This window comes from Lampris incognitus, chromosome 16 (assembly GCF_029633865.1).
Source record: "Lampris incognitus isolate fLamInc1 chromosome 16, fLamInc1.hap2, whole genome shotgun sequence".
NCBI classification, from domain to species: Eukaryota; Metazoa; Chordata; class Actinopteri; order Lampriformes; family Lampridae; genus Lampris; species Lampris incognitus.
The window spans coordinates 32,957,866-32,984,398 of record NC_079226.1 but is presented as its reverse complement, the minus strand read 5'-3'; the positions used below and the strand labels follow the sequence as shown (position 1 = coordinate 32,984,398).

The 26,533-nt window shown below is 47.6% G+C and overlaps 1 protein-coding gene across 1 annotated transcript in view; it reads right to left on the bottom strand.

The window, feature by feature from the left end:
- Nucleotides 1-26,533, bottom strand: part of kcnh5b (potassium voltage-gated channel, subfamily H (eag-related), member 5b) — a 173,144-nt gene that overhangs the window by 84,346 nt on the left and 62,265 nt on the right. Inside the window, exon 9 of the mRNA XM_056295501.1 lies at nucleotides 4,833-5,032. Within this exon, the coding sequence (XP_056151476.1) occupies nucleotides 4,833-5,032 (200 nt within the window). The remainder of the gene's footprint in view (nucleotides 1-4,832; nucleotides 5,033-26,533) is intronic.

The following is a 26,533-nucleotide window of genomic DNA, read 5'->3' as shown; positions in this document are numbered from 1 at the left end:
TTCTAGCATGCTAGTCTGTGAGCCTACCAACACTCGTTTTTGTTTCCTGCCCATACCATGACACTAACTTCTCAAATATGTGCCATGAACCGTGTAGACGTCAGTGAGTTAGTTCAATACCTAAAGGGTTGGGATGTACAAAACCAATTGTTAACCACTAAATCCCCCTACATTGCCTGGACAAGAGAGAAGCACAACTGCTCATGGTGACACCATCTTGGCTCCCCTGGCGGTTGTTCATTCTCTGGCAGACTTGTCTCATCTGATGCCTGCATTTGGCCTATCTGTGCCGGTCAGTGGGCAAACTCCTCCCCAATAGTTCCTGGGCTGCAGAAATGTTCCTAGGTAGGCACTAAAAACATTTCCCAGAAGCGCTGTTCCAACAGCTAAAATCTGCCCTGGTTCCTACTGTGGAAAACTGCATGAAAGTTCCAAGTCCCTGAAAAAGTTCTGAGTTCCAGAGAAGGTTCCTGAGATGGACAGAAGCCTTTTGATTTCAGCCATTCGGAAAAGGTATGAATGACTTTGCTGCCCGATGACATTGGATGATGAGTCATACAAAATAGTTTGTTTAAAGCATGTACAGTAGGATGCTTAAGCGTGAACTCATTCTCACATTGAGGTATGTAAACTTTGGTGGTTAAGACTGATCCTTTTACCACAGGATAAAAGCAAAACAGCAACCCCCCTGCATTTCAGCAGGAAGAAATGCTGGGTGTCAGTGTTGGCAGCAGGTCCTAAGTTAAAAGCTCAGTGTGAGCAAAGTAAATGAAGTTAATACGGTGCATGACCGACTGTGTTGCAAGCTGGGAGGTAGGGGTTGCTTATTTGGATTGTGCTTTTGTTTAATGTTTTTTTTCTTTTCTGTGTTTATTTTATCTTATTCTCTACTTTTGTTTTGAATGTATTCTTCTGCTTTGTTGTTCTGCGAAGCACCTCGATCTTCATCAGCCCTGTTTGTTAAAATGCTTTTAAAAAATACTCACCTAATCCTGGATTCTCTCCATTCTCTTCCTTTTTAATTTTCATTTCATCTTGAAATGAGAGAACAGTTCATTCCACGTTCGAGGCTGTTGATGGTAATATTTTAACTGTTCTTCCCGTGATGTTTTGGTTACGAGACAGTCCTTTTATAACTATTATTGCAAACTTCTCCCCCGTCTGCACCTCGATATCTGTGGACCTGAACAAGAAATACATAATCCCACATCCTCTTACCTAACCTCCACCGGTATGATGTAACCTCATCGTGTAAACTTCCTCGCAAGTCTGAATTCACACTTTCTTTCCGAGGTGAGAAAGACTGGCTTTGGTAAGCTTCCAAACAAGGCTGCTTTTACAGCAAGGGCCCGGCTTGTGCATTAACTGCATTTGAGAGCAGTGGGTCTACAGTTCACAAGACAGATGAGGTCACCACAGGGTGGCTGGTTTTTGGAGTTCTTAGTTGTTTTTCTTTACTGCCTTTTTTCTGCCTTGTTTTGTAAGGCAGTTAAATGTAAGCGCTCGGATCAATTCATTCACAGTTCATTTGAATAGATTGATATAAACATATTGAAAAAATGAACAAAATTTCCTCGTAAACTGTACAGCTTATTTTCAACACCTGTTTTTTGTGTTGCCTATGTGTATGCCCTCTTTTGATATGCATTTATGTATGTTGTCACTCTTCTAGTATGAAGCAATGATTAGTGTGTTTTGTTGAATATCCATCCATCCATTACCCAAACCGCTTATCCTGCTCAGGGTTGCGGGGATGCTGCAGCCTAGCCTATCCCAGCAGTCATTGGGCGGCAGGCAGGGAGACACCCTGGACAGGCCGCCAGTCCATCACACGGCCAACACACACACACACACACACACACACACACACACACACACACATTCACACCTAGGGACAATTTAGTACGGCCAATTCACCTGACCTACAGGCCAACAATGGTTTTACAATTTTTTACGCCATTTCATCATTAAATTCACTCCTGAGAATTTAGAGGAGAGGAATCCACCGTTTAGATTTTTCAGGTTTTGTTGAATATGCTTGATAAAATAAAAAAAGAGACTCGTCTTACCATCACTGTATGTGCACTCTCTTTCCATTTGACATTTCAGTCATAACCAGGGCAACTTGTCTTGTTTACCTTAGTAGGGCTAATGGCTATTAATAGATGCAAAGGCTGAATGTCAAGTATTGAGCCTGTGGTGTTTAGTTTTTACAGACTCCATAAGCAATGGTGGTTGGGGGTAACCTTGGCTATGGGATCCTAGTTGGGATAAGGGGTGAAAGGTGGGGTGCAGTTGGTTGTGTGATGTGGCCGGAGAGGGTGAGGGGTAAGAGAGTGGGCTTATCAAACCTGTGGTAAAACATGATCAGACTGTCAGCCAGTTGGTGGTTCTCTGCAGTGTGGGAGGATGGTCTCCTGTAGTTGGTGATGTCCTGCAGGCCTCTCCACACAGACGCAGGACCATGAGCTGCAAACCTGCTTTTCAGCGTAGCTACTTTTGGCTACTCTGATCTCTTTTGTTAGTATGTTTCTGGCTTGATTGTACAGGAGCCTACCTCCACTCCTGTAGGCCTTTTTCTTGGCCTGACGAAGCTACCCGAGTTTGCTGTGAACCAGGGCTTATTGTTATGGAAGGTGTGGGACGTTTTGGTGGGCACGCACATGTCCTCACAAAAGCTGATGTAAGATGTCACAGTGTCAGTAAGTTTGTCCCGGTCTGTAGATGCAGCCTCAAAACCACTCTGATCAGTGCAGTCAAAGCAGGCCTGAAGCCCCAGTTTTGACTCGTTGGTCCATCTCCTCATACTTCTAACCACAGGCTTTGAAGATTTTAGCTTCGGCCTGTAGGTTGGAAGAAGATAAACCTGAGAGAGTCCTCAGAGAGTCCCAAGACTGCATGAGACACAGCAATAGGCGTCCTTTAATATTGTGTAGCAAGGATCCAGTGTGTTTTTGTCCCTAGTGGGACACTTAAGGTGCTGTCTGTATTTTTGGCAGTTTGTGGCTGAGGTTTGCTCAGTTCAAATCTCCAAAGATAATGAGAAGGGAATCTGGATGTTTGTGCTCCATGTTTATTATCTGGTCAGCCAGGTGTTGTCATGCCTCACTAACACAAGCCTGGGGTAGGATATAGACACCAGCCAGAATAAATAATGAAAACTCCGGCGGTGAATAAAATGGTTTATAGTCAATGAAAATGGTTTCTAAGTGAGGACTGCATGATTTCTTCAACACTGTGACAATCTGTACGTCAACTTTGATTTATATAGAAGCATATGCCCCCCCCCATTTTTACCCCAATAGCTCCATTTCACGGTTCTCACGGAGGAGTTGGAAGTGCGGCAGATGGAGTGAGCTGTCCGGTATATGCTCAACAAGCCAGGTTTTAGTGAGTCACAGGGCGGCAGATCTGGAAAAGTCCATGTTTGTTCTGTTAAGGAGCAGCAGTTTATCCATCTTATTAGCCAGAGAGCAGACATTTTGCCAGGTGGATTGATGGGAGCGCAGTTTGAAATCCCCACTGTCGCAGTATAACGAGCGCTCCGACTCGCTTCCCCCGTCATTAGTTCCAGCAAAGTCCATACAGAGCTGCTGCTCCTCCAACTAAAAGCTCGGTAAAGCTTTTCAGTTCAATGATAAACGGTAAAAAAAGTTTGACCAGTGGCTGGTCGGAGGTTTAAAATTCTCCCCTGCTGAATGTGATCAGAGAGTGAGCGCTGGAATCTAAACAAACAAAAAAAGAAGTACTAGTGAGCGCAGATCCGAGGCTGCAGTCTGTGGTGCCATCTTGATATCCAGAAGGTCCTGGGCTCGAACCCCAGGCTAACCCAGGTCCTTTCTGTGTGGAATTCTCCCTGTGTCTGCGTGGGTTTCGTCCGGGTGTTCTGGTTTCCTCCCACCATCAAAAGATATGTATGTTAGGGTTAATACTCCTGTCCGTGCCCCTGACCAAGGCATGGCAAGAAGAACTGGAGCTGTCCCCGGACGCTGCACGGCGGCTGCCCACTGCTCCTAGCTACAGCATGTGTTTTGAGATGGGTTAAATGCAGAGGATAAATTTCCTCATTTGGATTAATAACATACATCTCATCTTATCTTATCAATCTCAGCCAATGTTAATACTTTTTTTGCACAGGGGTCGGTTTTATGCAGCCCGTTTGCCCAGAAGCATCTGTGGTCATGTTACGCAAGGGTTCTTAATAACTGTATTCTTGTTAAGTTTTACATTTCTTGTTGGGTTATCTATACTGCGGCACAGAACATATTATTTTGGCTTAACTTGATTAAACGCTGTTATGCTAGCAGGAGGTAGCAAGTTGTCATTGATTGTTGTGGCTGCAGCTAAGTCAGCTACACAATTATGCCTGATGTAACCATGTTGAAATCATGCTGTGTTAAAATGTGTTAAATTGTATAACATATAATAACTTTATTTTTATATCTTTTATCTCCATTCGTTTGCTTTTAACTTTTCCCCCTTTTTAAAACACCTATCCGAGGACTGAAAATTAAGCTATACACACTAAGGTGAAATGCATATAATGATTTAGTTTTTTAATGTGTTACTATCTGTCCCTATTCAAATAAACCATAAATAAAGCAATCTGAGTGTTGACATACAATTGCCACCCTGTTCATATATATGCTCAAAGTTGTCCTGTCCCGTCCAGACCAAGACTAAGTGTGTTCTTGCCCTGTTACGATACTCTTAACAAACACTATACCAGAAAACATGCTGCTAACAAACCAGTACAATTATACCCTGAGGCGCTATGAAAGCTCCCCACCTCCCCTTTGCAACACCTCTGCCTGTATTTACCAGCCCCCCACCTTCTCAGTGTCGATGCCTTTGGACATGGACCAGGTGGAGACGATGTAGTCCATCACCCTCTCACTCAGGCCCTTTGGCACCTGGTAGAGTTTTAGGAAGTCCCTAACGTTGTTGAGCATCTCATGGTAGCGGTTGGTGTTGGCGTACATCTGCTGAAAGATGGTGGTCACGTTTCCGAAGATGGTGGCGTACAGGAGAGCTGGGGAGGGACACAGAATAGAGAGGTCAGAATGAAATAAGAAGGGGATTCGTTTCTTTGTCTGTCCTTGTAGGGAAATTCTCCTTTCAAATTGCCTCTCTTCCCCTTTCACAGGGATGTCTGCTGAGGGTCCAGCTACAAAACAGTTGGTGGGGAGTGATGCCAAGTGCCCTGCTCAACGACACATCAGCAGGGTGGATGACGCCCAACTAATCAGGAAAAATACTCCCTGACATCTGGCCCACCCTGCTGCCCTTACAAGAATATCCACACACACACACACACACACACACACACACACACACACACACACACACACACACACACACACACACACACACACACACCTTAAAATACATGGTATGCTTTATCCCTTGTCCCCCCCCCCCTTTTCTCACCAGTTGTACCTGGCCAATCACCCCACTCTTCCGAGCCATCCCGGTCGCTGCTCCACCCCCTCTGCTGATCCGAGGAGGGCTGCAGACTACCACATGCCTCCTCCGATACATGTGGAGTCGCCAGCCGCTTCTTTTCACCTGACAGTGAGGAGTTTCGCCAGGGGGACGTAGCGTGTGGGAGGATCACGCTATTCCCCCCAGTTCCCCCTCCCCCCCGAATAGGTACCCTGACTGACCAGATGAGGCGCTAGTGCAGCGGCCAGGACACTTACCCACATCCGGCTTCCCACCCGCAGACACAGCCAGTTTTGTCTGTAGGGACGCCTGACCAAGCTGGAGGCAACACGGGGATTCGGACCGGCGATCTCTGTGTTGGTAGGCAACGGAATAGGCCGCTACGCTACTCGGATGCCCCCTATAAATTGTTGTTTCTGTGATGAGATATTTGTCTTGAACATTACGAGACCCAGAAACAAAATGAATATCTACATGCAGTAACTCCTTCTATGAAAGGGCCAACATTCATCCTGGCCCTACAGGAATGAGCAGTGGTTAACTCTCCCACTTCCGGTTAGTGTGGGGGATCGAGGACCTGAATCTCATGTCTCTTATTATTAGTGTTCCGTGTCAGCCACTCTGCACAAAAGAATCAGATAACTGCCTCGTGTGAAATAAAACTCTCGGGATCACATCAGAAAGACGTGACGACATCTCCAAGCACAAAAGATTAAAAGAGGAAACACACGGAGAACAAATATACGATTTTCAAATACCATTGTTATAAAAAAAAAACCCCGACAAGAGACCAAACGAGCATTGGTGATGCAAAGACAGAAAGGGGAAGAGTAGGAGGAAGAGAGGTGAGGTGAGAGAGGGGAGGAAGAGAGACAAGATGAGGAGTTGTGTCTTGTTTATTTTTTGTTGTTTTGTTTTGAATCTCGTGAAGCGAGCATGTCCGACGTGTACTGGCACATGACAAGTCGAATTAATGATGACTTTTATCATTAAGGCGATGTTGGGGGACAGGAGTGTGGGAGTGGGAGTGCGCCCCCCCCCCAAAAAAAATCCAAACCCAGAGCACAAGCACAGCCCCCCCTGCTGCCGAGTCGAGCTGTCAGCAGCTCTGTACCCGCTGTACCCTGCCGCTGATGCTCACTGTTTCCATAGAGACCTCACCCGAAATAGTCCCACCCCCACCCCCACCCCCACATGCACACACACCTCCCAGCCAATAAAAAGGAAAAGAGGAAAACCGATAACAAGTTTAAAGATTTTGAGGCTGAAAATGAGATTGGTGGGGGGTTTGGATGGCTGACGGTGTAGTGCTGCTGGCACACCATCCAAAAAGTGACAAAGTCAGGCTGAGAGAAAAAGAAGGGGGAGGGAGAGACAGAGAGAGATGGAGGGAGAGAGGGAGAGGGGCAGAGAGAGGGCGGAGAGGGAGAGACACAGAGAGGGATAAAGAGGGTGAGGGGAGAGGGAGACAGAGAGAGAGGGAGAAGGAGAGGGGGAGAGAGACTGGGGGGGGGGAAGGAGAGAGACAGACAGAGAGAGGGGGAGAGGGAGAAGGAGAGAGAGAGACAGACAGACAGAGAGAAGGGGAGAGGGAGTGAGGGGGAGAGAGGGGGTGATAGAGAGAGAGAGAAAGAGGGAGTGCTTTCATTTCATGGCATTTGAGTGTTTGAGTGAGAGAGAAAGAGATAGGCACCAGATAAAAAGACAACAGGAGAGAGGAGGCAAATAGAGACACTGTAGAGAGTCAGAGAGAGGGGGAAAGAGAGACACTGTAGAGACAGAGAGAGGGGGAAAGAGAGACACTGTAGAGACAGAGAGAGGGGGAAAGAGAGACACTACAGCGACAGACAGAGGGGGGAAAGAGAGACACTGTAGAGAGACAGAGAGAGGGGGAAAGAGAGACACTGTAGAGAGACAGACAGGGGGAAAGAGAGACACTGTAGAGAGACAGAGAGAGGGGGGAAAAGAGACACTGTAGAGAGACAGAGAGAGGGGGAAAAGAGACACTGTAGAGAGACAGAGAGAGGGGGGGGAAAGAGGCACTGTAGAGAGACAGAGAGAGGGGGGAAAGAGACACTGTAGAGAGACAGAGGGGGGGGGGAGAGGCACTGTAGAGAGACAGAGAGAGGGGGAAAGAGATACTGTAGAGAGACAGAGAGAGGGGGAAAGAGATACTGTAGAGAGACAGAGAGAGGGGGAAAGAGATACTGTAGAGAGACAGAGAGAGGGGGAAAAAGAGGCACTGTAGAGAGACAGAGAGAGGGGGGGAAAAAGAGACACTGTAGAGAGACAGGGGGGGGGGGGGAGGCACTGTAGAGAGACAGAGAGAGGGGGAAAGAGATACTGTAGAGAGACAGTGAGAGGGGGAAAAGAGACACTGTAGAGAGACAGAGAGAGGGGGAAAAAGAGGCACTGTAGAGAGACAGAGAGAGGGGGAAAAAGAGGCACTGTAGAGAGACAGAGAGAGGGGGAAAAGAGATACTGTAGAGAGACAGTGAGAGGGGGAAAAGAGACACTGTAGAGAGACAGAGAGAGGGGGAAAAAGAGGCACTGTAGAGAGACAGAGAGAGGGGGGGAAAAAGAGACACTGTAGAGAGACAGGGGGGGGGGGAGGCACTGTAGAGAGACAGAGAGAGGGGGAAAGAGATACTGTAGAGAGACAGAGAGAGGGGGAAAGAGACACTGTAGAGAGACAGTGAGAGGGGGAAAAGAGAGACTGTAGAGAGACAGAGAGGGGGAAAGAGAGACTGTAGAGAGACAGAGAGAGGGGGAAAGAGAGACACTACAGCGACAGACAGAGGGGGGAAAGAGAGACACTACAGGGACAGACAGAGAGGGGGAAAGAGAGACACTGTAGAGAGACAGAGAGAGGGGGAAAGAGAGACACTACAGCGACAGACAGAGGGGGGAAAGAGAGACACTGTAGAGAGACAGAGAGAGGGGAAAAGAGAGACACTACAGCGACAGACAGAGGGGGGAAAGAGAGACACTGTAGAGACAGAGAGAGAGAGTGACAAACAGAGAAATGACGGTGTAAGAGTACAACTACCACTACATGTAACTGCAACTTAGTTAGTCACATGACACTGAGAAAGACGCGAAGCAGCTGGAGAGAAAACAGACAAAAAGAAAAAGAGAAAACGCGCGCGCGCATGTGTGTGTGTGTGTGTATGTAAAGGTAGAGAGAGAGGGTGTGTATACATGACAAAACCGGACAGACATGCTTGCAGAAACAGGTAATAGAGGAAGAAAGAGACAGTGAGTGAGTAAGTGAGAGTGAGTGATTGCGTGTGTGTGTGCGTGAGTGTGTGTGTGTGTGTGTGTGTGTGTGTAAAGGTAGAGAAAGAGTGTGTGTGTGTACATGACAAAACCGGACAGACACGCTTGCAGAAACAGGTAATAGAGGAAGAAGGAGACAGTGAGTGAGTAAGTGAGAGTGCACACACACACACACACACACACACACACACACACACACACACACACACACACACACACGTGTGCAACTGAGAAAAAGACAGACTCAGTACACACAAAAGTGAGAGCTAGAACTGAAAAAGAAAAAGCGAGATGGATTACTAGCCCACTCCAGCGTTGGAAGGGATATGAAGTGGTCTCTCTGCAGGGTCAGCAGTCTTGCAGGTGACCAGCAGGGCTGCAGAGCTTTCTATTCCCCACCTGGTAAAGAACAACTCTGACAGATCTAATGAGCTGAAACCACAAGCCTCCGGCGACAATGTGACAATGTGACAGCGTGACCGTGAGACACACCACTCACTTCCTCCACTATAGTCACCTGGAAAAAACTGTCAAGACTCCGGAAAAGTGAAAGAAACTTTAAATGGCTAGCTAAGCCAAAAACCTGGGGCAGCGAGTCTCATCGTAAGGAGGGTCCTTGGTTTGAACCCTGCCATGTGGTGTTTGCATGTCCCAGTGTTGGCGTGCATGTCACCGAGGTGCTCTGGTTTCCTCCCGCCGTCCGCAGACATGCAGGACCGGCTAAAGCTGAAATCAGCGATTTGCCCGATCTGGCTCGCTCTCTGGCAGTGAGAAGTAGAAACAAGGTGTAGCGGTCATCATCGCTTGTGTGCGGTCAGCTCAGCGGTAAACACATCCCAGCCTTGTTAAAATGACATCCTCAGAAAGATGCCAGTGAGTTTAACGTAGCCTGACTCCATAGTTCAGACGGATAAGATAAAACACTTTCTCATCCCATGGTGTCATATTTTGACTCTACTGAAAAAGCATCGATATATTGTGTGCAAGCTACCCTATGGTGTCGGTATGAGGTGCAACAGGTGTTCTTCCACAGACTCCAATATTAAACTTCCACCCCAATTTATGAATGCTTGCCATGTTGCACCATCTTCCCGTGTCGGGTGTGGGAAGATGGCGGCCTCACTCCAACGTGAGCCCGATCAGCTGCCGACGCCTTGAGCGCCGTAGCTCGCTGTCCCCTCGCAGCCCCTCCCCACAGTCCCCCCCAACCACTAAGCTGGTTCAATGGCAGCTCGAACTAACATTTGTAGCGGCCTCACCCAGTACCGTCCATTCAGCGTCTTTTTCCATGTCTGCGTTTAAGTTGTCTTCATTTGATGGTTGGGAGAGCTGGCGCTGGATCGGCTGGGAGAGCTTGGTGTGCTGCGTCCTGTGAGCCCAGGGACCACGGCCCCGGCCTGGAGCTGCACCCGAAGAGGAAGCACCGAGGGCGGTCTGACAGGATGCGGAAGCGGGGCAGGCTAAGCTAACTGTTAACCCATGCAGACTGGCAGTTCTGACAGTCATCCTGGCTGGCGTTCGCCCTCTTGGACAGTGATTTTTTTGTTGTTGGATGTATATGTTTTTGTAGTTTTGTAGTTTTTGTAGTTATATTTGATTTCATTTAATGTATGCAAGTGCATGAAATGAAACGACAAGAGTGTTTCTGATTCCTGATGAAACACGGGTTAGGGAGTGGTTGAATTGGGGGTCAAGATGAACCTGCCACGTCTCATTCAGACACCGAAGGATAACTTGCGTGTGATATGTCAATGATTTTGTTTATAGCGTTAATGTACAATGCTGTGGGGTCTGCATGGGTTCAAAATAGCCATTTATTAATGGAGAAAAATCGAAATTCCAGTTTTAACTGGAGACCCGAAATAGCCAACAGGTGTGACTGGGCGTGTAGGTAGCTGCATGTATGTGGGCTTTGTAAGGAACGAGCAAGCTATCCCGTACATCTCCCTGTTTCCGCCCGATGCTGGCCGGGATGGACTCCAGCCCTCCACGACCCTGAATCGGACTGGACGGGTGCAGATAATGAATGAATAAGCAATTCAAACACTACATGGTTGACGAAACCTGACTGGTCCACTAAACCTACGGGGCTAACATAACTAGAAAATGCACTGCTGAGCCACAGCACACCAGTCGGTTAATACCTGGGTAATTTACCTAACTACCCAATTACCCACACAATTAACACTTTGTGGCTCCGTGGAGCTTGGACAGTTCAAAGTACGAAGCACCTGGGCTACAGTTAGACCTGTCAAGTCCATGCAGTTCTTGATATCTGATCTCTCTCTCATGGCTGTGTGTGTATAATCTGAGCTCATGGTGTTTTGTTTTGTTTTTTTTTTGGTTTCCTTTGCGGTAAGAGTTGTGCGTGCACGTGTGCGCATCCATGCAGGCGTGTGTGCATGTGCCGGGGAAGTGGGGTGAGGGGCTTGGTCAAGACGCAGAGAACACAAGGAGCGAAGACCAGCCTAATGAGACCACGAGTGGCACCTCCAGCTTGTCTAACCCTACCGAACCTCCTGAGATGGAGCGAGACAGATGCAGGCGGACAAACAGATCAACAGACAGAGTGATAGGCTGAAAGAGACAGGGGCTGTAAAGCCTTCAAGAAGAGGACCAGTGGCGGTGGAGGTACTGTGTTGAGGACTTGCAAAAGCATTTCATTGATGTTTGCAACGACATTTCACAACATTGTCATTTCTCCTCGACAGAAATAAACAGATTTTCACAACAAAGTGCACAGCATGTTTTAACTCAGGCTGTCATAAAGCTTTTCTTCTGGCAGTATACGCCTGTTCATTTTTTTGGGGGGGGGGATCCCCCCCGGGGGGGGGATCCCCCCCTTTTTTTCTTTCTTTGTACACAGCCAATTACCCCATTCTTCCGAGCTTTCCCAGTCGCTGCTCCACCCCCTCTGCTGATCCGGGGAGGGCTGCAGACTACCACATGCCTCCTCTGATACATGTGGAGTCGCCAGCTGCTTCTTTTCACCTGACGGTGAGGAGTTTCGCCAGGGGGACGTAGTGCGTGGGAGGATCTATCAATCAATCAATCAAGCTGCATTTTATATAGCGCTTTTCTATCACGCTATTCCCCCCAGTTCCTCCTCCCCCCTGAACAGGTGCCCCGACCGACCACAGGAGACGCTAGTGCAGCGACCAGGATAGATACCCACATCCAACTTCCCACCTGCAGACACAGCCAATTGTGCCTGAGCAAGCCCGAGGTAAGACGGGGATTCGAACCGGCGATCCCCGTGTTGGTAGGCAACAGAATAGACCGCCACGCCACCCGGATGCCCTGTAGGCTCATTTTTAAAGCATATCACTTTAGTTGTTGATTTTCAGCAGTCTATCTATCTACTCTAGCCATCAGCGCTGCAGCAGCCGTCAGTATTTCTCATTATGACATTGTGGATGCTGGGTCGGGTCCAGCATCCAGAGGGTTCTGATCCCGATGCCTTCCTCCATATCCGCTCATGATATGTGAGGAATGAGTGAGATCGAATGTGACTTCTGTGTGCCTTGACATGTCACCAGACGTCCTCTGGTGTGACTCGATGAGAGCTATATTGAAATGACAAGTGTAACCGGAGACCCCCCCTAAGCCCCCCCCCCGAGTACAAAACACTGTGACAACGAACCCCAGCCTGACTGTCCTGACACCTGGAAAAAACAAAAAAAAACTCCTTTAACCTGTCTTCTTCCCTCCATCTCCATCTCCCTGTCATGACTTGAGAGGCTCTAACAGGTGAAATCAATAGACCGGGCTGTTCACCTGCATTCGCTTCCGAATGCAGGCTATGAAAAAAGTGGTGTCGATGACGAGGACGAAGCAAAAACATGTTTTCCTTTTAGCGGCTTACTGACAACACGGCACCGTCACTGGAGAGGAAGTAGGAGACATGAGAGGCAACATACCTCCACGCCACTGCTATTTTCTTCTTCCAGATTTGGAAGAGATGTGTCGGGGCGGCTTAGAGTGAGTTGTCAGAGTGGATGAGTGTGAGGGGGCCGGGACGTGTCAGGCCAGGATGAGAGAGACCCTCACACTGTCACGCCGTCACACACCCAGCCTGCAGCCCAGACAACCAGAAAATGTCCATCACACACTCGCAGACGGAGAGACAGAAACACACACACGCACACGCACACGCACACGCACACACACACACACACACACACACACACACACACACACACACACGCCCATACTCAGCTCAGTCTAGGGAGTCACTTCCATCATGAGCCACTGAACCCAGTCCGTTTGTTGCTCGGTGAGCCAGGCCCCTGCCCAGATCACATCAGAACACATCAGGAACTGACGGGACACCGCGCTCCAGCAGCCAAACACCGAGACCGCCAGTCAGCCAGATCTGCATCTCCAAGACCCCAAATGTGCTCCTGTGTAAATCTGTTTGGACAAGCCGTAATTGTGCATCAAGCGCTCGCTCGGTAAGTAAAACATACCGGCCCGTTGTCTCAGAATAAAAATCGACTGGGAAATCTGCAGCGGCGGCCCGGCATCAGTCACGCCGCAGGCCCCCAACCACCAGAAAAATCATTTCTGCAGTTGCGGCTCTCATTTAGTAAATAATAACCTTTCTCTTGTCTCCGTCCTGAACTGTTTACTTTTCATCAGGTCAGCTAAATAGTCCATTTATTGCCGTGACAGGCAGTAATGGGTTTTAGAGAGGGTGGGCAGGGGTGATGGACGGGGGGTGGGGGGGTGATCTGTGACAAATATCTGCTTTCTTTTAAACTGAAGACACCGGTAAGTGACCTTATTCTGCGGGACGTTACTCATCACTACGGTCACATTAAGCAGGAGAGAACCTTCTAGCACAATCCACATCAATCGACGGCACCCAAAGATGATGCCCAAGAATTACTGAAATTTTAAAAAAAAATTGTTTTGCAGAGTTCTCAGAGTATAGTTGTTGGATAGTGGGGGGGGGGTATCAATAATCTAACACACACCATCTCACGGTAAATGTCATTTCATGCTAAGAGATGAATTACGCCCCTCAGCCTTTTAATCGCGCACATAAATCACCACCTAAATAACAAGCTGAGGCTGCACGTGAGCATGGCGGGTTGTTGGTATTAAACGGCACGGCGGTGTGAATGGACCGCATTTATAAACAGTGCTTTTCTAGTCCACCGACCACTCAAAGTGCTGTACAGTGTATACCTCACATTCACCCATTCACACACACACACACACACACACACTCACGGCGGGAGCTGCCGTGCAAGGTGCCAACCTGCTCATCAGGGGCAGTTAAGGGTTCAGTGCCCCCCCCTTTTTCTCCCCAGATGTAGCCGGCCAATTACCCCACTCTTCCGAGCTGTCCCGGTCGCTGCTCCACCCCCTCTGCTGATTCAGGGAGGGCTGCAGACTACCACATAACCCCCCCCGATACATGTGGAGTTGCCAGCCGCTTCTTTTCACCTGACAGTGAGGAGTTTCCCCTCCCCCCTGAACAGGCGCCCCAACCAACCAGAGGAGGTGCTAGTGCAGCAACCAAAAGACATGCCCACATCCGGCTTCCCACCTGCAGACACGGTCAATTGTGCCCGCAGGGATGCCCCACCGAGCGAGAGGCAACATGGGGATTCGAAATGATAATCACCATGTTGGTAGGCAACGGAATAGACCGCCACGCCACCGGGACACCCCGGGGTTCAGCGTCTTGCTCAAGGACACTTGGGCACACTCTCTGCAAGAGCCGGGGATCGAACCAGCGACCTTCCGACTACTAGACGACCCGCTCACTCTACCTCCTGAGCCATCCCGCCCTCGGTTGTGGCCCTTGTTATACAGTATCGCATACCGCCATCGTGTTGGAACGACTGCGTTGGTGTTTCCCTTACTTGAATTTAAAGTTCATACAGACATTGATATGCTGAACTGATTCGTGTGTTCATTTGGATTATTGCATCAAGCTCATATGCCACCCCCCCCCCGCCTTCCCCAAATGTGCACAGCACGTCTCCTTTCAGCTACTGCTGAATTCCCAGCACTTGCCACAATCATTTAAGAGTCACAGGTATATTTGTTCCATCTGTTCTCCCAGTCCAGTGGGTCTGACCTTCGACCTCCTTACTATGAGTCACTTGCAATGTTGCTGTTTGAGCATCGAAGCTGATTCTACTGCTCAGTCCCTCTGAAGACGGCATCATCTAAATCCCTACAGTTTAAATGAAATGACACAATTCCTGTGCTCCCTGGGACTCCATCTGAAAAACCGGCTGTGTGTTGTGGAGCCGAGACGAGGAGGCAGCGCGGCACAGGAGGTTTCACTCGGGGGCCGAATTAAAGTGTAGCACAAATAAGCAAACCCAGAGGCTTTGCCGCTGCCGGTAACGAGACCATTAGGGCCCGCAGAGGGCTCCCAGCAGACCACAGCCACATCTCGGCAGGAGTAATGAAGTCATGGAGGACGGCTCGCATTGAACGACAGCCACCCGGTAAACAATGGAGCACCTTTTATCAGCAAGGACAAGTGTGGCAGGTCCTGGAAGAGCTTAGCCCATAAACTGTATGTAATCCCCGGTGAACCGGCGTTAACTGCTAGACGTGTACAGCATCATACAGGGATATTACAGTATTCACAGCACGCTTAAATGCAAATGGAGAAAATACAAGTGACTTAGGGAAAAAAATGGCTGCACTTGTAACACTGTGGCCGTAATATACTATACGGCACCATTTGAAGGTTTATTGTCTCAAATATTGGAATTGTTCAGGGCTGGGTGCTCGGCCGTTTTTCCCTGGCATGGCGTTGTCGTAGACCGTTGCTTCAGCCAGGAATGACCCCAGTGTTAACACTGTACGTTCATTTTGGTAATGTTGACGGAGCCAACTACATGTTGTATTCCCTCTGATCGGTGGTGCGAGCCCATTCTCATCCCACGTCGCATATTGACGCTATGACGTCTGAGGCACCCTTCCGGAGACACAGAAGGGTGCGCTGGGTAGCAAAATTCACCAGCATACTTAACCGTAACCCTGAACTTAACCACTACCTAACTTGTATGCCATATTGGGCCAAACAATCGTAGGAGAAAAAATCTTGCCGCCAAGGGGAGAAGCTGGAAGTGTCCAGGAGTGTCCAGGAGGTTTGATGCTGGAGTCTATGGAGCACCTGGTGGGACTCTATACTTAAGCAGAAGGTCACCTTGCATGTCATACATGCAGGCTTTGACAAAAGCAATGGTATGTGAATGCACTGGTGATAATAAGGCATCGTGGAGATCGTGGAGACATTTTAATGATCCAGATCGTGGAGAAATTTTTATTCACGTTCACAACTAATATCGTCATACCGCACACCCCTACTTTCACATGAGTTTACTTGAAGTGAACCCCAGATAACCATTTTGAGATGACACCCGGGTTTGAAAATGGGATTTCACACTTAACCAAACGTAGCAACTGCTCTGGGCAAATGGGCTCGGGTTCGGATAAAACCCTTCAATTGGCCCAAGTGTGAAAATACCCTGACAGGCTTGACTCAAGAGCAGCGCAACCTCTGATTGGCAGATCTAACTACAGGCTCCTGAGTCATATACCCAAAATGCCAGCATCCTGTTAAGGATAAAGTACAGTAGCTGCAGGAGCACAAGTAAGTAATAAAACAATTACACTTTTGCTTTGTGTTTGTTTAAATTTGCATTCTTTGTAATCACTGCGATGAAACAAAACTGTTTTTGGAACAAGGATGAACTGAGAAGGGCATCCAAGTAGCGTAGTGGTCTATTCTGTTGATTACCAACACGGGGATCGCTGGTTCAAATCCCCGTGTTACCTCCGGCTCGGTTGGGCGTCCCTACAGACACAATTGGCTGTGTCTGCGGGTGGGAAGCCGGATGTGGGTATGTGTCCTGATCACTGCACTAGCGCCTCCTCTGGTCAGTCGGGATGCCTGTTCAGGGGGAAGGGGGAACTGGAGGGAATAGTGTGCTCCTCCCATGCGCTACATCCCCCTGGCAAAACTCCTCACTGTCAGGTGAAAAGAAGCGGCTGGCGACTCCGCATGTATCGGAAGAGGCATGTGGTAGTCTGCAGCCCTCCCCGGGTCGGCAGAGGGGGTGGAGCAGCAACCGGGACGGCTCAGAATAGTGGGGTAATTGGGGAGAAAAAGGGGGAACATTTAGAAAAAAAAATAGGATGAACTGACAAAGTCTCTCAAAGCTTTTTTTTTTTTTTGCTCCATCATGTAAAACTCTCGGGGAATTTTTATGAAAAATGGCCCAAATTCATATGATCAAACAAATCACAGAACGCATTTCCAAATGTAGACCGAGTCTCACCAAGTAGCTGACACTACCAGCAAATGTCAGAGTGTGCTTAATCTTTGAGTAGTCCTTGATGGCTCAGCACTGGACTCCAGCATGCCCTATGCAGGGTGTTTGCATCGAATGACACCCGAGGCTGATACAGACTGACCTTCCAGTCCCAGCTTTAATTTGACTTTGGTGCGACCGGCCTGGTTCAGCAGCTTGAGAAGGATCTAAAGTTGCTCTGACACCGGTTAGCGGTGCTACAGTTGCTCTGACACCGGTTAGCGGCGCTACACGTGCGGGCGATCTAGCATCAAGGCATGTTTTTCACTCTCCCCTGTGCTGTGAAGGAGGTGGCGTTTCAGCAGCGGCGGCGGGGAAAAGGGAAGCTCGGCAAACGAGGCTGTTACAGTGTGTGTGCATCGAAGCCATTTAACCTATAGTTCATGTGCTCTTGGTGCTCGCTCACCCTCAGAACCCGACTCCCTATCGTCAGCAATTATACTTGAGGAGGACCAATCCATCACGCCTGGCACCTGCTAGATTCAATTACCCCTGCACTGCCAATGCGACTGCAGGCTCCACGGTATTGGCTTTGATATAAATCGTGAGAGGAGAAATGAGAAAATTATAATAAAAATGGGAGTGATTAGCTCCTTTAGTGGATTTTCACAACTGGGGGCGGGCTGGAGGGGGCGTGTTAGGGGGCTGTATGCTAAAAAATTAAGCTCACAAAGTGTGAGTCACTCGAAAACGATTTAAAAGAGGTAAAATTATGGAAATGGGTGTGAATGACTACAAAAGCCAAAAAGCCCAGGGTGATTTTCACAGTGCACACATGCAGGCATGCAAAAAAGTAACTGATATTAATTATTTATGGCTCGATTCTTGCGTAGTGCTGTCAAATTAATCAGCGGCAGTGTTTTTTAATCTTTTTTTTTTCCAAGTGAGCCCTTAGCTCACTATGAGCACATGTGCCAATAAGTGAACAGCCGGCAAATGTGAACATGCAAATATGGGAGCGTCCCCTAACAAGAGACATGTGAAGGGACACAGACGCACCCTGCAACTAGAAGAGTGCAGATCCTCGGCAGGTGTAGCTCCCCTTCTCCGGAGCGCGGACTTGGCGACAAACCAGCGGAGGAGTTAGTACTCCACTGTGGTGTAAAACAGTTTTTTCAAAGGTTTCAAATCACCGCAACCACGAGAGGTCCTTGACTATACAAATCATAATTGCAGAAATATTACCAGGCTGACAGGCCCAGGAGTATGGGAGATTAGCAGTGGACACACAACCGAACACACAAACAGAAAAACCAGTGTTTTTACTGACATTATAAGACTGTGCAGTGCCGAAGTTGACTGAACGGAACATATGGGGGGGTTCTTACTATGAGCACTCAAGCTAAAAAAAACTCCCTGATAAAAACGTTTTGCCTGTCAGCCTGTGGATGTTCAGCCTCCTAGGTGGACCCTCGCACGAATGCGACCAAGTCTAATATGAACTTGCACTTTCCAAAAGGAAAAGGTTTGCTATGCCACCATTTTGGTCTAACCCTAACCCCGTCATTATTTTCATAATATAATAAAACTGGGTAATCTGTTTACACTCACGCGTACACGACTCACATCTACACTTGATTCAGATCCGCGCAGCGACAAGAATATGCAACACTTCCCGTTCTGATTGCAACCTAGAGGAAGATGTTCCTTTATAACGTTCAAATTTTTTGGATTATTAAAATTCTTTTAATAACTTCTTACCATGTTGCTTCCCAATCTGAGTTAACCGTTGATGTGAGTTGTGCATGTGCAGGCATGGGCATGCTTGACTCAGATTGGGCAGCGACAGAGCTGTGTTGGTCAAGGGAGCGAGAGAGTGAATGAAGGGGGGGGGGCAATATCCGTTCATTATCCAAACCACTTATCCCAATCGGGGTCGCGGGATGCTGGAGCCTATCCCAGCAGTCATTGGGTGGCAGGTGGGGAGACACCCTGGACAGGCCACCAGGCCATCACAGGGCCTCTTTTTGCTTTGGAAAGTGACATTTTTACAAAACATCTGCAAGCAGTGACAATTTATTGAGATATTTCGCAGAGGACTAGCCTACTGGGTTTATGTACTTACATTGCCAGTGGCTACAGTGTGTGTAATGTGTGTGTGTGTGTGTGTGTGTGTGATATATCCCCTCCAGGCGATATATCCACCTGGCGGGGATAAATATACAAACCTTCAGGGCCTCATGCACAACCATGTACACACATAGTGAAACACTCAGAGAGACATACACGCTCAGCACTTGTACACATGCACATTCAGAGACACACTTGCATAAGACAAACATACAAGCACACACTGCAACACACACTATAGCACCCAGACGTGCACACAAACACACACACACACACACACACACACACACACACACAGTAGACTGGCTGCCATGTAAACACGTTAAGTGAGCAAGTCCATGATGACAGAAGCTGCAGGGATTGCCTTCTCTCTAATATAAACGTCTGGGTAATAGACCTCCCTGAACTCCAGGCACATGCACTCATGTGACTATTATGACTTACAGTCCAGCTGACTGACAGACACAAAGAAACAGTGACATTTAGACACACACACACACAATTACAGCAAACCCTGCTTGTGGAGTCTCGGGAGATACTATCAGCAGCTTTCTTCTCTATTAACCCATATCTGTCCACTGTATTTCACAGTCTCTCTATCGGTGTACTTGCTCAGTCTTCTATCTGTGTTTCTTTTTTTGGGGGGGGGGGGAATTTTCCTCCTTTTTCTCCCCAATTGTACTTGGCCAATTACCCCACTCATCCGAGCCGTCTGGGTCGCTGCTCCACCCCCTCTGCTGATCCGGGGAGGGCTGCAGACTACCACATGCCTTCTCTGATACATATGGAGTCACCAGCCACTTCTTTTCACCTGACAGTGAGGACTTTCACCAGGGGGATGTAGTGCGTGGGAGGATCACGCTATTCCCCCCAGTTCCCTCTCCCCCCTGAACAGGCACCCCGACTGACCAGAGGAGGCGCTAGTGCAACGACCAGGACACATACCCACATCTGGCTTCCCACCCGCAGACACAGCCAATTGTGTCTGTAGGGACACCCGACCAAGTTGGAGGTAACATGGGGATTCGAACTGGCGATCCCCATGTTGGTAGGCAACAGAATAGACCGCCACGCCACCTGGACGCCTGTATCTGTGTTTCTTGTTCGTTTGGCACTTTGGACTAAAGCAGCATCCTGATAAGACTTCGCTGACTATTGGTCTCATCCCTGAAAATAGCTGAAAAAAACACAAGCTGACTATCAATACCAATAATTCTAAGTGAATAATTATGTCCTCGTTAAACATTTCCCTCCAAATTGTCCGCGGGTGATTGAACTTTACCATTACAAAAGCACAGAGATCATAATGTAGTTTCACACATTTGAGTTGAACCGCACACTTGCATCACCATCATTATTTTAAATACACACACTCTTCCCCCTGCTGTTTGGCACATCAACTTAAATGAACTTTTGTCTATCCTGTTCTCAGGGTTTCTGACTACCAAATTAAGACAAAGATGGACCAAAATAGAGAGATTTAAAAGTTTTCCTCATGTGCAGAAAGTTGGGTTGTCACCCGTGGAGCCACTCAAAGTGCTTTACAATTAATTAATGACTCACATTCACCCCCCCCACACACACACACACCAATGGCGGTGTTAACCATGTAAGGTAACAACCAGCACTTCAGCAGCCTCGTAGGGGTTAAGTTTCTTGCTCAGGGACACCTCGACATTTTTGCCAGGAGGAGCCAAGGATCAATCCGGCAAACACTCGTTTTTTTTTACTACTTTATTAATCCCCGATTTTGGGGGGGGGGGGGGATTCCTCTCTGCATTTAACCCAACCTGGCTGTGTAGCTAGGAGCAGTGGGCAGCCACCATGCAGCACCCAGGGACCAACTCCAGTTCGTCTTGCCATGCCTCGGTCAGGGGCACAGACAGGAGTACTAATCCTAACATGCATGTCTTTTTGATGGTGGGGGAAACCGGAGCACCCAGAGAAAACCCACTGCAGACACAGGGAGAACATGTGAACGCCACACAGAGAATGACCTGGGATGACCCCCAAGGTTGGACAACCCCCGGGTTCGAACCCAGGACCTTCTTGCTGTGAGGCAACAGCGCTAACCACTTAGCCACCATGGCCCGTGTTATCAGACAACCTGCTCTACCTCTTGAGCTACTGCCGCCCTTTGACAAAAAAAATGAATGCATTCGACTGATTTCTGCAGTGTTTCTTGAGACAGCATGAAGCACAATGAGGCAGAATGTGACTATGACTCCATAAAGCCCGACAGCTGTAACTACACTGGCCTGATTCTGAATGGAAGAGTCGATTTGAAAGGTTGACTACCCAGTTACTCAAGAGCTGGAGCATTAAACAAACAATGCCTTGACTGGCAACCCACTTTGCACAAAGGACCTTGTGCTAAAAACCTTGGAGAGAGAGCAGGAACACTATACTCCTGTGTGCCAGTATCTGTTTATCATTCACCATGTCAAGGTGCCTAGCGTGCCCCCTCTGCCATGTTTAGCATTCAGTTACACACACTACTGCTCTCTGTGGTCCCCAGAGGAGAGGATGGCATTGTGATGAAAGAGTGTGAGATGATGAGACTTTGGATGGTACGACAGACCATCAAATAAAACCAAATTCCATTGAATAGCACTTTTCAAAAACCGGTTTCAAAGCTGTGTTGCAAACAATTCAAAGAGGAAATGGTAAAAGGTAGGCAAAAGTAAAACTTGTCAGTGTTTCAAAGGATAATTTTCCAGGTGAGTTTCAACAGACTGAGGGAGTGAAGAGGCTTTAGAACAACAAGGAGAGACTTGTCCCAGAATCTCATCACTAAAATCATCAAATTGAATCATAAAACTCACCCGTGTTGGAACAACTAACAATAAGGTGCAGACCATTCTACCTCTCAAGGGAATTCTCTTGCGTGTTGTTAACTGCTGTCTACATACCGCTGCAAGCTCCTGCCACAGTGGCGCCGGGCGAACTGTATGGAGCCATTAGCAGGCAGGAGAACTTGCACCCTGAGGCCATTTCAATTTTGGCAGGGGACTTTAACTACTGTAACCTGAAATCTGTGCCATCTAAATTTCACCAATATGTCACCTGCCCAACCAGAGGCAATAAGACTCTCGACCACTGTTACTTCATGGTCATGGCGGCTTCCAGGTCTATCCCACAACCTCACTTTGGGAAATCCGACCAACTGTCAGTGCTCTTGCTTCCTGCGTACAAGCAGAAAGTCCACAGCCCATTGTGAGGACACTACAGTGCTAGTCCACAGAACACGAATTCAAACTTCAGGTATGTTTTGAATCAACAGACTGGTCAATCTTAAAGGATTCAGCCTCAAGTTTGGATGAGTATGCTGAATTGGTCACTTGCTATGTTAGATTCTGTGTAGATAACTGTGTCCCAGTATGGTCTACTGGCTCCTACCCCAACCAGAAGCCCTGGATAAACAGAGACCTTTGCCTGAGGTTGAGGGAACTTACCATTGCTTTTAAATTGGGTGACAAGGAATACTACCAAAAATCCAAGTATGACTTATGGAGAGCCATCAAAGATGCTAAAAGACAATAAAAAGACAAAGTGAAAATTGACTACAGTGGCTGTGACTCACAGCATATGTGGAGGGAGCTGCAGGTAATTAGGGACTATAAGTCTAAACCCATGTGGCTATCAACACCTCTGCCTCTCTCCCAGATGAGAATAACAACTTTTATGCCCACTTTTAAGCTCAAAACCTGGACCCAGTGACAACAGCACAGTGACTACCCAATGAAGTCAATCTACAGGTGGCAGAGGCTGATGTACGTAAAACTTTTAAAGGGTTAAGGCTCGTAAAGTTGCTGGCCTAGATCCCTTTCCGTTTCATCAAGGCATGTTATACTCAGCTAGCTCTGGTTTTTACTGACATTTTTAACCTGTCGCTGTCATTGTGTATGGTTCCACTGTGTTTTAAGAAAACCACCATTGTGCCTGTAGCTAAGAAAACACCGGTCTCCTGCCTTAATGATTACCAACCTGTTGCTTTGACCTCTGTTATTATGAAGTGTCTGGAAAGATTGGTTATATCATATATAAAATCTAACATTCCTGTTACCCTTGACCCATTAAAGTTTGCCTACTGTTCCAATAGATCTGTAGATGATGCTATCTCACTTGCTCTACATACTGCTTTAGCACACCTCAGAAAAAAAATACCCATGTCAGAATGTTGTTTGTTGGTTACGGCTCTGCTTTTAATACAATTGTGCCATCCAAACTGGTACTGAAACTCAAAGGTGGGCAACTCTATCTGTAATTGGCTATTTGATTTACTGACAGGCAGGCCCCAGACTGTGAGAATAGGTAAAACATAATCATCTACATTAGTTCTTAGGTCTGGCACACCTCAGGGCTGCTGTCTCAGTCCCCTGTTGTACAGTCTGTTTACACACGACTGTGTTGCCAGAAATGACAACAATAGCGTCATTAAATTCGTAGATGACACCACAGTGATTGGACTAATAAGCGACAGTGATAGGAGGGAAGTGGAAGATTTAACTATATGTTGCCATGATAACTTCTCTCTAAATGGCAATAAGACAAAAGAAATCACTGTTGACATTAGAAAGATCAGAGAAAATCACATTCCTATTTCCATCAATGGGTCATCTGTTGAAATTGTGGACAGTTTAGATTTCTCAGTGTACACATGACAGACACCCTCACATGGTCTCTCAACACCATTTATATCCTCAACAAGGCAAAGCAGAGACTGTATTTTCTGGGGCTTCTCAAGAGTTTTGGTATGAGTACCAAAACTCTTATGAACCTTTATGGCAGTACCATGGAGAGTGTGTTGACAGGCTGTATCACAGTGTGGTTTGGCAACCTGACTGCTCAGGACTGCAGACAGCTGCAAAGGACTGTAAAGGCAGCAGCAAAAATCATTGGCATGGAACTACCACAACTTCATAATATTTACACCACTCGCTGCAAAAGGAAAGCCCAAAACATCATTAAGGTCACCAGCCACCCCAGTCATGTTCTGTTCTCGCTCCTTCCATCTAAAAACATTACCGGGGCAACAAATCACACACCACTCATCTCAGTAACAGTTTCTTTCCATAGGCAGTCAGGTTGCTGAACAGCTGATACACCCATATGCACCTTACATTGTTGTATTATCGTGTACTGTATTTTTTTTGGGGGGGGTGTCCTTTGTCCTCGTGTCCTTTGTGTTAAGGCAGAGAGAGCCAGAGCACAAGAATTTCATTGTATTCTACACATGACAATAAAGCTGATCTTGCATGAAAGCCAAAATCACACACAGGGGACTGTCTAAAAGTGGAAATGCATTTACCAAATTAAAAAATAAAATGCGAATGGAAATTACACACACGATCAGCTGTTTCTTCATCTTAACTGGTCCATCTTTGTCGTGGGCACTGAAGTATGGACACATGATGTAGGACATGTGAAACTACGATCAGGGTTTTTATTCGCCTTAACAGACCTGATGGAAACGCAAATAATTCGCATTTTATTTTTTGCAACGTTAGAAAAGTTTGTTTAAAATTCGCTTGGTGGCATGGCGGTCTATTCCACTGTCTACTAACAGGGGGATCACTGGTCCGAATCCCCGTGTTGCCTCCAGCTTCGTCAGGCGTCCCTACAGACAAAACTGGCTGTCTGCGGGTGGGAAGCCGGATGTGGGTATGTGTCCTGGTCGCTGCACTAGCACCTCCTCTGGTCAGTCGGGGTACCTATTCGGGGGGGGGGGGGGGGCTGGGGGGAACAACGTGATCCTCCCATGCGCTACGTCCCCCTAGTGAAACTCCTCATTGTCAGGTGAAAAGAAGTGGCTGGCGACTCCACATGTATCGGAGGAGACATGTGGTAGTCTGCAGCCCTCCCCGGATCAGCAGAGGGGGTGGAGCAGTGACCGCGATAGCTCAGAAGAGTGGGGTAATTGGACGGGTACAATTGACAATTGGTGAGAAAAAGGGGGGGGGGGATCCTCCATTGTGTTTGGACCATGTACACCCAACTGCATCTGCATGCAGGTCCTCTACACGGTACCAAAATGCATCAGAGTCTTTAAAATGTTCTTCTGAATAAGTCATAGAACAGAAACTTTTTATTTTCCATTTATTTATTTGCATAAAAAATGACTTTTTCCATTCATGTTTTACTCGCTGGAGCAAATAGGAGTTACACAGCTCGCTCAAAGGTTTTCCCCATTGTAGAACAAGGTGATACGGGGCAACTCTGCCTGGACCCTTATGGTTGGGGGACAAACTCACTGACCACTACAGCAACCAAGACCCCAGTTTGGAGATAGACTGATTCGTATGCGTAAGTCTAAACCGAGGGACGCACCACATCAATACTAGTATTGGATATTGGGCTAAAATGGAGTATCAGTATTTGGGGCGTTTACCCAAGACTAAAATGAATAAAAGCCACGGGTAACATGTCATAAATAAAAACAAAATGGCTGGATTACTGCATTTTTGGCACATGGAAGTATGTACTTCTTTAATGGTGAAAAAAAAAACAGATTCTACTTTCATTATTTTTCCCACTGACAACCCCAAACTATGGTCTGAGGCTGCACTTTTCAGCAAAAGCGATGGATCGAAACTCGGTATCAGCCAGTACTTAATGATTCATAATCAGAATCGGTACTGGCGGGGAAAAAGTGATACGGTGCATCTCTATCCAAACCCCCCCTTTTTTTGTTTGGTCCCTATGTGGATGCATTAGGTCCAGGGAGCTTGACCACTGAATCTATAGATTCACCATAATTCAGTGATTGGGGGCCATTTGACAGGGACTGTGCAGGGATTAGCCATGACCCCAATGAGTCAAAGAACAGAAGCATGGAAACAGAGGAAGAGACACTAGGAGGAGAGAGAGAATAGGAGGAGAGAGAGAAAAGAATATGAGGGGGGTGAGAGAAAGAGGCCAAGGAGAGGGACAGAGATGCTGAGACAGGCAGAGAGAGAGAGAGAGAGAGAGAGAGAGAGAGAGAGAGAGAGAGAGAGAAAAGAAAACCGAGGAAAAGAGACAGAGAGAAAAAAAAACAAAGGAAAGAAAAAAAAGGAAAAGCGAGAAAAAAGAAAAGACGAGAGAAGGCGGGAATATAAAAGAGCAGGACATCGCTTTTATGGATTAGGGGACTATCGTCTCAGCGATGCAGTTGCCAGCGAGAGGCCACACACACATTCTTCAGTACAAACACGCAGGAACCAGCCAGGCAACAGACTCTCCTTCTCCGCCTTTCTCCTCTGTCTCTCACTCTCTCTATCCGCTTTTGTCTCTATCACCCTCGCTCGCTCCGTCCTTAGTCTCCATCTCCATTGCCCTTCTGTGTGTGTGTGTGTGTGTGTGTGTGGTGTGAGAGAGAGAGAGAGAGAGAGAGAGAGGAGAGAGAG